The sequence below is a fragment of the Echinops telfairi genome, unplaced genomic scaffold (assembly GCF_000313985.2).
Source record: "Echinops telfairi isolate 266 unplaced genomic scaffold, ASM31398v2 ScPeMD7_7417;HRSCAF=8455, whole genome shotgun sequence".
Taxonomy (NCBI): Eukaryota; Metazoa; Chordata; class Mammalia; order Afrosoricida; family Tenrecidae; genus Echinops; species Echinops telfairi.
Window position 1 is genome coordinate 914061 of NW_022111317.1, and position 12100 is coordinate 926160.

General features: G+C 56.0%; 1 protein-coding gene across 1 annotated transcript in view; it reads left to right on the plus strand.

The window, feature by feature from the left end:
• Window positions 1-6960, plus strand: part of LOC123522487 (SH3 and multiple ankyrin repeat domains protein 3-like) — a 42356-nt gene extending 35396 nt beyond the window's left edge. Inside the window, exons 5-6 of the mRNA XM_045297136.1 lie at window positions 3184-3351; window positions 6856-6960. Of these exons, the coding sequence (XP_045153071.1) occupies window positions 3184-3351; window positions 6856-6960 (273 nt within the window). The remainder of the gene's footprint in view (window positions 1-3183; window positions 3352-6855) is intronic.
• Window positions 6961-12100: the final 5140 nt, after the last annotated feature.

Below are 12100 nucleotides of genomic sequence, written 5' to 3' on the forward strand. Positions count from 1 at the left end.
TCCCTCCCCGCCGACACCCGCTGCTGTCCCAGGGCCTCCCTGCCTGCCTGCCCCAATGGGTCACATGACCTGTGTCATTATCCTCGGTGTTGCAGATTACACAATGGGCTGTGAACTGCAAGGTCAGCAGTTCAAAACCACAAGCTTCTCTGTGGGAGAAAGATAGGGCTTTCTACTCCTGTCCTGAGCTATAGTCTGGGAAACCCCCAGGGGCAGCACTATCCTGCGCTATAGGGTTTCTCTGAGTCAGAATGGGCCCAATGGCAGCGAGTTAAGAGGAGTTATCTCAGGTCGTGGCAGCTCCGGGCAGTACGTCATTTCTCAGGCACTAGTGAGCCGGGGAGGAGCCCTGGCCATATAGCGGCCACACCTTGGGCTCCTAACTGCAAGGTCAGCAGTTGGAAGCTATTGGCTGCTCCTCTGGAGAGAGATGAGGCTTTCTGCTCCCATAGAGAGCTACCATCGCAGAGACCCACGAGGGCAGGCCCACCCTGTCCTGCAGTATGGCTGGGAGTCGAATTCAGCCCGACGGCAGGGCGTTTGGATTATGGCTTGTGACCAGGCCTTCAACCCACATATGGGGTGTCAGAGTAGAACTGTGTCCCTACAGGGTACAGGTGGTGGACGGCCGGTTTTGGGGGGAGCAGATGCTGAGTTGGGGGAAGTGTTTCCACTGGACCAGAAAATGGCATGGTCAGTGGAGAGAAGGTTTTGGCGCTTGGATCCACGACAGCGCTCATGGAGACAGCAGTGGAGAGATCAAAGGATGCCTCGCACTGGGGCATCCATCTGCTGCCCGGACCTCTTCAAAGCGTGGGCGAGCAAGGAGGCCGCAAGCCTGAGGACTGACGTGTGCCTGACCCATGGCCTGCTCCCGCGCCACCCCCACCATGGCTCTCACAGTCGAGACCACGGTTGCCGCCAGTGTCCGTCGACTTGTTGAGGGTCTTCCTCTCCCTCATGGCCCCTCCGCTTCCAGACACTGGTCGCTCCCGACAACACGTCCGCGTATGTGAGGGCACGCTGGCTGCACTTCTTCCAGGACAGATCTGTACGCCCACGGTGCACGTGTACTGTCCTCGACAACGCCGTCATTCAGAGGCGTCGGTCGATGCGTCTTCCGTCTCCCGTATTCAGTGTGCAGCTTCCACGTGTCTCCGAGGTGATTTAAATACCATGACTTGGCCCAGGCGCACCTTGACCTCCAAGCAACATCCTTGTTTTTCCACACTCTGAAGGGGTCTGGTGCAGCCGATGGACCTAAGGCAACACGTCTTTTGATCTCTTGACTGCTGCTCCCATGAGCATCGGCGGTGGACCTAAGCCAGGTGACGTCCTGACAACTGAATTCTTTTCTCCATTGATCATCGTTGGTCCAGGTGTGAGGGTTCGGGGGGTTCTTGATATGGAGCTATTATCCATCCTGAAGGCTTCCATCCTGGATCTTTATTGGCCAAGGGCTTCAAGTCCTCCTCACTTTCAGCAAGCAAGGTTGTGATGGCTGCAGATCGTGGCTGTTAATAAGCCTTCCTCCAAGCCTGATGCTGCGTTCTTCCTTCTGCTCTGATGATGGGCTCAGCGTCCTCCCAGGGTCCTCAATGGCTAGTTGTTGTGTCGTAAGACGCCCCGCATCTTTTCCAAGGTACCTCTAGGAGGATACAAACCTGCAACCTTTGGTTGACCAGCTAAGTGTGTTTGCCGTCATTGCTGAGCAAACCCACTGCTGTCACGTCCATTCTAAGTCGTAGGGCGCCACAGGAACTGCCCCATACAGTTGTGAGGCTATAAATCTCTATGGGAGCAGACAGCCTCGTGCTTCTTCCGACAAGCAGCTGGAGGATTTGAACCACTGACGGTGGTTAGCAGCTCAGTGCTTAACCTGCCAAGCCACCAGGGCTCCCTGTTTAAAGTTAACCCCAAACTAAACTCGCTGCCACCCAGTGGACTCTGACTGGCAGCACCCCCAGCTGGAGATGTTGATGGGACCAGGCAGGGCCGGAGCCTCAAATCACCAACCTTGCAGTGCACAGTCCGCCGAGTAACCTTCAGCCCCTGTGAAGCTCCCCCAAGCCCAAACTCACCGCCATCGGTCCATTACAACTCACGGCCACCCTGTAGGGCGGGAGGCACAGCCTCTGGGAGCCTCTTGATGGGAGTAGAAAGCTCTGTCTTTCTCCCTCGGAGCAGAGGGTGGTCTCAAACTGCTGGTTTTGGGTGAAGCAGTGTGTCAGCCACGCTGTGCCCTCAGACCTCCTTAGACAAAGCCAAACTAATTGTCATGGAGTCAGGACTGACTCCTAGCACTCCCTGTGAGTTTATGAAACTAACTTCTTTCTCTGGGCTGCGCGTGGTTTGGAACTGCCGGCCATGTGGCTCACAGCCCACCAGGTAACCACTCCGCCACTGGGGCTCCTCCCCAGACCTCCTGAGGACCCCTTAATTCTGGAAGGTGCTGGCTAAGCACTGGGAAGCCATGACTTGGGGCAGCCTGCGCTTTCTGCTCCTGTAAAGAGTGACAGTCTCAGAAACCCACAGGGGCCGTGCCGCCCTGTCCTGTAGGATCGCTGAGTCGGCGTCCACTCCATGGCCGAGAGCTTTCTGTTCGTTTGTTTTACTTTTCCTCTGCTCTGACCTTCCTACGAGGCCAGGGAGCACCCCCATTCCAAACAGGGCCACGCGGACAGGTGCTCAGGTCAGGGTCTGTCTACCTGCTGTGACTTTCCCTCCTTAGTGCCTTCCCTTCATCCCTCCATTCTTATTCCCCCCTCCCCTCCTCACTCCTGTCTTTCCCTTTGGAGAAAGGTCACAGAGGTCATTAATTCCAACAACTGATGCCCATTTGGTTTCGTGACCTGGGTGGGATGCCCTTGCCCCCTTCCCCGGGTCCCCGTCTCCATCAGTCTCCTCCTTTCCTATCCCTTCCTGCCTCTGGGCTTCGGGCTTCATCAGGAGCAGGGACTGCCCTTTGTCTCCTGAGCTAGGTGGTCACACCTTCCTCCCAGGTGTGACCGCTCACCTGTCTGCCACTGGGCTACAAGCTGATTCCTGGGGGCCGGGGGAGGGGGCAGGTTCAGTTCCAGGTGATAAGGATGTCAAAACGCTTAGGATTTCAACACACGTTTTTGGGGGGAGTCTTATCCATCCCAGATTCCCACTTTTATTTGTTGTTGTTTTTTCCTCTAGACCCTTTTAGAACTTGGGGCGTCGCCAGATTACAAGGACAGCTACGGCCTGACTCCGTTGTACCACACGGCCATTGTCGGGGGAGACCCCTACTGCTGTGAGCTTCTGCTCCACGAACATGCTACGGTCTGCTGCAGGGATGAGAACGGCTGGCACGAAATCCACCAGGTACACGGCTCTCACTCCAGCCCGGGCCCACCTGCGGGTGGGCCCCCCCTCGAGGGTCCTTGCACCCAGGGAGGTCAGGGCAGCTGCAGGTGAGACCATCACAGGAGCAGTAACACGTCCAGCAAAACCACAAGCATCGAAGGTCCCCTGGTGGCGGGAGGGCGACATGTGGCCATCTCATCGCAAGGTCAGCAGTTCGAATCCGCCTGCTTCTCCGTGGGAGAAGGGTTAGACTTTGTAGGACAGTGACAGTTTGGGAAACCCATAAGCCCATCGAGGCCATTTGACCTTTTCTGTAGGACAGTGCTTGGACCATGCAGAGTCCTGTTCCGTTGTGCAGAAGGTCACCATGAGTCAGAGCTGACTCGAAGGCCCCTAGGCTGGCCGCAACAACAATAACAGTAACGGCTCCAAGGCCATGTGCACAGCCGCTCCGAGGCTCCTCCGCCCTCAGATGGACTCCCCATGGAGGTCCCCATCCTGCCCAGCGACCAGTCTATAGGCCGAGCCACAGGCTCCCTGGTTGGCTGGCTCTGCAAGGCTCAGCCAAGGGGAGCGAGGGAGACGAGGCAGGCCAGAGTATTCTTCTGCAGCCACGCGGTTCACACGCGCGATGGGAGATGCCACGGCGTGGGGTCAGGAACACCTTTGTCCTCCAAGTAGCAATGGCGTTCCTCCCATCTGAAGCAACCTGCCCACTCCCATCCGGCATTGCCACCTTCAGTGCCTGGTGAGAGCGAGCCGGTGGGTTTGTGCCTGTGGCGTGAGCGTGTCTGCTGTGGTGTGTGTGTGTGTGTGTGTGTGTGTGTATGTGTGTGTGAACAAGTGTGGTTGTGACCGTGTGTGTGTCTGAGCGAGTCTGTGGTGTGTCTGTGTGTTGCTGTGATATGTGGTTCGTGTCTGTCTCTGTTTCAGAAGTGCTGTGTGACCAAGTGCGTGGAATTGTGTCTGTGTGACTGTGAGTGTGTGTGTTCTGCGTGTGTGTTTCTGTTGTGCTATGACTGCATCCGTCATGACGGGTGTGTGCCTGTGACTGTGTGTCTGCTGTGTGCGAGCGTGACTTGTGTCTGCACGAATGTGGGGCTGTATCTGTGAACTGGAGCCACTAGGCTTTTGGTTAGCAGCACTTAACCAGCGCGGGTTAGAACTGCCCCTGTGGGTTTCCGAGACTCGCTCTTTATGGGAGCAGACAGCCTCACCCTTCTCCTGCCGAGCAGTAGATGGGTTTGAACCACTGACAAGAGGTCACCCACGTGCGTGGACACTCACTACTCCCCCAGGACCCGTACTGAGGAGTGTGAAGAGAAGAATAGGAAATACCCTGGAGCCAAGAAAGACCTGGGTCCACTTTAGGGGAAAAGAGTGAGGTTTTTGTTCATTTTACATGTGCAGTGAGTGTCCCCAGGGCTAAGGGGGACTTCACAGGTGAGGGGCACAGTCCCCACAAGACTGCCTTCACCTCAGATGCCAGCTGCCAGTCCAGGGGTCAGGCCAGCTGGCTGCCCACTTGGGGGATGCCTCACCCCCAAAGGTTCGACAGTTTGCTGCCCAGAACTCAGGAGCTCATGTGAAGCCACTTCTACATCAGCCCTGTCCCCTCCAGCAGAGGGACTTCCTACGAATGTCCAGCAGGTGGCAGTGAAGTGCTTGCAGGAAGGAGAGCACGCTTCCGAATCTTGGAGTTGGAATCTGCTTGCTGGCAGCCAGGGAGTTTGGCCTCAGGATGCTAAGCTGTGCCCTTGGCAGAGGGAAGGCCCAGGCTGGGGTAACTGCTGTGAACCCTGAACCCCGGAGGAGGCTTTTCAAATGCACATGCCCAGGCCTCACAGGGAGACCTCAGAAAGAGTGCGTATGGGGTGGATCCCTGTGTACTTTCCCGAAAACATCTCAGGAAAACAGTTACTATCCCAGAGGAGGTTTGTTTGTTGTACAGCATGGTCCGGGATAGGTTAATAGCGATCTGCCTACAAGGAAGGAAATCAAGTCAATCCCAACTCACAGCCACCCTACAGGACAGGGTAGAACTGCCCCTGTGGGTTTCCGAGACGTTCACTCTTTATGGGAGCAGAAAGCCTCGTCTTTCTCCTGCAGAGTGCCTAGTGGCATCGAACTGCTGACCTTACGGCTAGCAGTCCAGCATGTAACAACCAGGGCATGAGGCGTTGGAATGACAGTGCTGGAGAAGACTGTTGACGGTACTGTGAACTGACAAAAGAGCAAGCAAATCTGTCTTGGGAGAAGCGTGGCCGGGGGTGGGGTGGGGGTTCCTTAGAGGCGAGGATGCCGAGGCTTTGTCTCAGAAGCGTTAGGCATGTTGTCAGGAGAGACCAGTCCCCAGAGGAAGGCATCCTGTTTGGTAAAGTAGAGGGGCGGCGAACAAAGGTTAGACTTTCGACAAGATGGACTGACACACACGCCGGTGCGCTCCAGCAGACGGACAAGCCTGCCGATGGCGCAGGACCTGCCAGAGCTTTGCTCTGTGACACATCGGGTCACTACGGGTTGGCACCGACTCAAAGGCACCAAGCACCATCACCGCGAGGGGGTCCAGTTGCTACAACTGCTATTCAACTGGACAAACAAGTCACGGAGCCGTGGCAGACGCCCACAAACGTTTCTGGTGCGTGGATAATTGTCGACGGTGGACTGTGAACGTTGGAGGCAAAGAGGATGAGAGTAGTTGGATATGGTGACAGAGATGAAGCTGGAGATCGCGTGACAGAATTGGGGAGAGTGGCGACATCTTCATTGCACATACATGTTTTCAGCGGCATCGTGGGGACGGTACTGGGGTGTGGCAGACCCAAGCCATGGTGCTTCCAGTCCCCCGTATGCATGTGAAGCTGGGCACCCAGTAAGGAAGACCCGAGGGGAGCAAGGCCTTTGAGCCTGATGCTGGCAAGGGATATTGCACGTGCCACGGACCGACCGCCCGGAGGACAAACTGACCTGCCTCGACCAAGTACAGCCAGAGTACTCCTTAGAGGCTAGGAGGGTGAGAGGTCAGTTTACCTATTTGGGGCGTGTTGTCAAGAGGGATTCCGGAGCAGGACATCATGCTTGGTAAAGTGGAGGGGCAAAAAAAAAATGCGGAAGGCCCTTGCAGGGATGGTTGGACACCATGGCTGCAGCGTGGGAGCAATGGTGAGGACAGTGCAGGACGCAGCAGGGCTCCCTTCCGTTGTGTGTAAGATTGCTATCGGTCAGAGCCGACTCGATGGCACCCAACAAACGCACTCCCTACGTGCCGGACTCGACTTCCCCAGATGGACTGCACGGGGGCCAGACTGACTGCGTCTGTGGAGGAGAGGGTCAATCTCGTCAGCCGATGAACTGGCCGTCCACTGCTCAGGTGCAGGTTCAAGTCGAAGCTAGAAAATGACTAACACACGTCCACGAGGGCCGAGATATGACCTCGAGCATATCCCCCTGAGTTCAGAGAACATCACAGAAAACACATTTGGCACGCGGGATACTAGTGATGACAGACCTAACTCATTGCAGGTTGACGTCAAGGACATTAGACCTGGCAAAGCAAAAGGTCGTGTACAAGATAAGAAAGAACAGACCAAGGTCAATGCCAAAAGAGACCCTGAAACTGGCTCTTGAACCCAGAGAAGCTGAAGCACCTGGACGAAATGATGCAGTCCAAGAACTGAGCAGCGAACGTCCAAGAGCTGCCCCAGAGACACGGACGAGCCCTCGGAAATGTGCAAATGCCTGGGAGCAGAGAGCCAGCCCGGAGGACTCCCCAGCGCATCTCAGGCGGAAAGAGATGAAGGGAACCGCCAAGCCTCCAGCTGTGACCTTGAAGAAATCTATGACAAAACACTGAATGTGCAGGACCATCCCAAGACTGTGCCAGGAACAGACACTCAAGGTGCCCAGAAAGAATCGGCCTGTGTCCAGCCTCTCAAGGTCGCCTGTGATTCAGGACGGACGGCTTTGAAACCCCAGGCATGCAGCCAAAAGCAAGCTCCAGGAACTGGTGGGGCATCAAGGGAAGGGTTGCCACCGCGAATGACGAGCATCCGCTTGTCTGTGCCAGGAAATCGGGAGACTGGAAGAGAGCTCGTCGCCCGGACACCTGACTGGAAGAGAGGCCTATCCGCAGCCATTCCAGAGCATGGCAAGGCGGCATTTGTGGAACAGAATCTTTCCTAACACACGCAAGTAGCATTCTGCAGGAGATGATTTTAAAGAAATGGCTGCAGCAGTCTATGCAGCGGGAGCTGCTGGAAGTCAAGCCCAGTCAGCGGAGGTCACGGAAGCAGGACTGTCGCTGCTGATGTCAGAGCGTGTCGGGAAGGTGTCAGCGTGCGTTGTGTGGCCAGGACAACCTGGGGGGGCGGGACGGGGCTTGAGGCTACGGAGGGTGCCAGCACCCTTTGTTCTTCCCACGTGAAAACGGGGCATGGGTCGAGAGACCACCGTCCTAACGGGACGAGCCGTGGCTGAGTGGTGCAGAACCAGGCCAGGCGTGTGTCAGGGTCGTAGCTTCTCACTGGTCCTGTTCCGCGAGCGCCCGGAGCAGCTCCCCTGAGAAGGTCCCGGCAGCTTGATCGCAGGAGAGTCCATTAGCCACGTGTGTCGTGCAGATGCTGGACTGGCTGCCGACAGTGAGGAGGAGTTGAGGCGCTTGCTGTCGGTGTTTGGCCTTCAGGGCGGCGGATTGCAATTCAACGCAGAGAGCCCAGATCCTCACAACGGGACCAGGGGACAGCGACAGGGGACAGCGGGGGCAGCTTGAAGCCCTCGAGATTTACTTTCCTTGCATGCGCAGCCTACACTTATGGAAGCGTCAATTAAAACATCACAGGGCATGCACGCTGCCCTGGGCCCCTGTGCTGGCAAGGCCTCTACAGCCTTGGAGAACCCGGGCCCTGCACCGCGGCGGTGACGGTGAGGCCTGAGATGTGCCTGTTCCTTCACCTCAGGTGCGTGTGAGGATTGGGCCATGGAGAAAGAGCCCACAGGAGAATTGGCGCCTGCCAGGTACAGTGTTGGCAGAGTATCAAAGGCACCGTGGACGGCCACACAGCACACACGTCTGCCTCGAAGAAGTTCAGCCAAGAAGCTCCTTAGAAGTGAGAGTGGCGAGAGCCTGCCTCGCGGACAGTGGGCGAGTTGTCGGGGGGCCAGTCCTCAGAGAAGGATGTGGTGTTGGTAAAGCAGTGGAGCAGAGGGAGGCCCCCCCACCCACCCCGCCTCCCGAGATGGATGGACGCCGTGCCTGCCAGAAGGCGCTCACACGGAGCAACGATGGGGAGGGTGGCCCGGGGCCCGGGGGTGTTTCTCTCTTTGGTACACGGGATCCTGGGAACCGGAACGAACTGCACAGCACCTACCACCACCGGCAAGGGTCTTGGTGGGAGCGGACGGCCCTGTGGCCACCAGGGAGGCCTTTCAGAGAGCGGCCTCGTGCTTAACCATTGCCTCCCCAGGGCTCCCACCCACCTGGGAGTCAAAATCACATTTGCTGCCACCAAGGCATTTCAGACTCACAGCAGCTGTAGAGGGGAGCGGCGAGCTCTCCCATCAGGCTCACGTGCCATGTCTTTCTCTTCTGTTGTGTCCGATGGGTTCAAAGCACCGGCCTTTTGGCTAATATAGCATAGGGCTATGCCCACAGGGCCACCAAGGCCCCTGAATGGTCAGGGGGCATCTTTTTCTTGAAAGGGTCCCCTCTGGGTTCTGTGAGGGTTCCTTGGGCTTCCCAGGATCCCTGTGACACCCTCTCCCCTTCCGGAGGCCGCTAGTCCGTCTTTTTTGTGGGATGTCTCTCCATCCAGGGCCACTCCGTCTTGCCTCCTGGGGACCCCCAGCGTATGCATTTGGGGCAGGAAATCCTCCACACAGTGACGTCTCCTGGCCATTCACTGTGCCCCTCATGTGGTGGTGATGGGGTGACCACTCTGACCGCGTGGGCTGCTGGACTCTGCTCACCTTCCCCACCTATTCCTCGTCCCTTTGTAACTCACACCATCCCCTGCTAGCTCTGGCATTCCTCTGCATTCCTTTGTAGGAGGAGGCTGCTAAATCCCATGCATGGTTTTCTATTCATTGGTGGGCTCCCATTCTAAGGAAGAGCTTTTCTTCTCCTTTATTGATGTGTTCATTTACTTAGGGCGATGGGGACCCGCTGATTTCTAGGGTATCCAATCGGCGATGCTCTGTTACTTCCCTTCTGGTCCTGGCCAGTGGGAACCCTTCTACCTTGTCTGCACGTCCTTGTTAGGTCAGAACTATCGTTTTGTTTGCGTTTTCCCTGCTCTTTCCCACTGTCGCTATGTCTGTCTGTTTTTCCAGCAGTTTTATTGGAACGTCATCCACGTATCATACGATTCAATCGTTGAGCCATATCGTTGAGCCGTCTTTACCACAGTCCGTTTTAGAACCTTCCCTTTCTCGTCATGCGCCCTTGTTGTTATTTCGTTCCTCGGACACACCTCCAACTCACAGCGGCCCTGTGGGATGGGGTAGGACGACTTCCCAGCCTGCAGTTCTTCATGGAAGCAGACCGGCACCCCTTTCGCCATCGGGGCGGCTGGTGGGCCTCTGACCTTTGGGTGCCGCCATCTTGTGGGGAGCATGCCCTCTCCTGTTGGCATCATAACCTTTGCCGGGTCAGCCTGTTCTTTGTTCATCTCAGTCCTGGAACCAGGCAGTTCTCCAAGGAGCCTGGCTCTCGGAATGGTATTTAGAAGCCATGAACTGGAGCTAGCAGTGCTCACTGCTATTGGGCTGTTGCTCCAGGTCCTCTAAGTCACCAGCACTAGGGTTGCATTTACATTGGTATGCATTCATCGATGCCTACGTTGGTTTTTCTATCTGTAGATTGAAACTCACCAGTTCATACTGATACCTCCAGCTCCCACCCAAGGCTGCAGAATGTATTCCAGTTTCCCCCCTGTGTCATAGTTAGAACACCACTTCCCCGGTACATTTGTCTGCTGATCACAAGGCCAGCAGTTCAAAACCACCAGCAGCTCTGAGGGAGAAAGTTGAGGCTTTCTGTTCCCATAAGGATGTACCAGTCTCAGAAACTCACAAGGGCAGTTCTGCCCTGTTCTGTAAGGTCGCTGTGAGTTGGCATCGACCCGGTGGCCGTGAGTTCAGCTTCTGCCTTGCTTCCTGACAGTGAGAAGCTGCCTGCTCTCCCTTCCCTGCTTGCTGGCTTGTTCTGGTCCCCTGGGTGCATCTGGTCTCCTGCCCCCATCTGACAACCATCTTGCAGGCTCTCATCCCTGCCTTGTCCTCCTCCCCCCACCTGCCCCTCTGCCCTCCTCTTCCTCAGTAACATTCTGCAAGGTGACCACCAGGGATTGTTTGTAGGAGGGGAGCAGAGAGAAGCTAATCCTTTACATACAGATGCTGATGGTAGACTGGAGATGGTGGAATGCTGGGTAGTATTTCTTCTTTTGTGTGAAGTGCATCTCCATCTTCTCTGGCTCTGTTAGTTTCACACGAGGTGGGAGAGAGAAGAAAGGAAGGGGGCAGGCCCCTGCGCCCCCCCATCCATCCCCAAGCCCTCTGCTCAGAGTCAGCGCTCTGTGAAATTCGCTAACTCGGGGTCCTGTGTTGACCCTCGGTGAGTTGGGAGTGAGGCCATCCCCTAGGTGGGATTTAAAACCCCCTAAAGCCATGCTAACTGGGGGGAGGGAGTCATTCATCTGGATTAATCTTTCAGTGGCTTTGTGGCAATGCAGCCCTCTTCCTTATGAGGACAGAGCGATTAAATTAAGCTGTAGCCAAGCTTTGCCTGCAGGAACCCCTCTGAGGAGAGATAATTAGCCTGGGTCCCTTCTCTTATAAGGGTTATTAAAAATCTCAACTTGAGCTGATTTCAGGCAAAATAAACCATCCCCCCAAAGTCCCATCTTCTTGTTTCTGACTCACCTGGGGGTAGTTGTAACTTAGAGATAATTTGAGTTTAGACATTTTTTTTGAGCCGGATCAAAGATTCTCTCTCTCTCTCTCTCTCTGTTTGTCTGCCTCTGTCCTTCTGTGAGTCTCTCTCTGGGCTTTTGTCTACTTCTCTCAGTCTCTCTGTGTACCATTGTCTGTCTCTCTGCCTCTGTGTCTCTGTCTCTCTCTTATTTGTCTCTCTTTTTCCTCTGTCTGTGCCGTCACCCACCTCTCTTCAGGTCTCTATCTGGGGGTCTCTCTGGCCTCCTGTCTCTTCCCTTGCCTGCACCTCTCTCCTTCAGTGTCGGTGGCCCCAGGGAGTCCCAGAAAACCTCCCCATCCTGGGTCTTCATGGGCCCATTCTTATCACTTGGTGTCCCCACACCAGGCCTTGGTGAGAGTGGAATATGGTGATGACTCAGGTCTAGGTCTAGTGGGCCCTGCAGGTGTGGGGTGGGGTGGGGGCTCCCTGGACCTGGAAAAACAGGAAAACCTGGAAACTGTGAGGCTTGCTGGAGGTGGAGGGGATGGGGGAACAGCACCACGGCATTCCCTCAGACCTGCTCTGTCCACACAGTAGCGTCTTCTCCAGGAGACATGGTCCTTGTGGTCTGTGTGTTTCTCAGGCTCCTCCCATCATGAGTTCAAGAATCTTCCTGCCCCTGTGTCCTCGTTGCTCCTTGGTGAGGTGGGGCTCTCTGCCTTGTAGGTGATGAGAACCTTGGTGGTCAGAAATGCCCAGCTCTGGCTGCCTCTTCCAGCTGGCCCTCTTAACCAGAAGCTGCCCATGTGCCAAGACAGACCTGCCCCCCTCCCTCTGGGGGCCCTGCCAGGAGTGGTC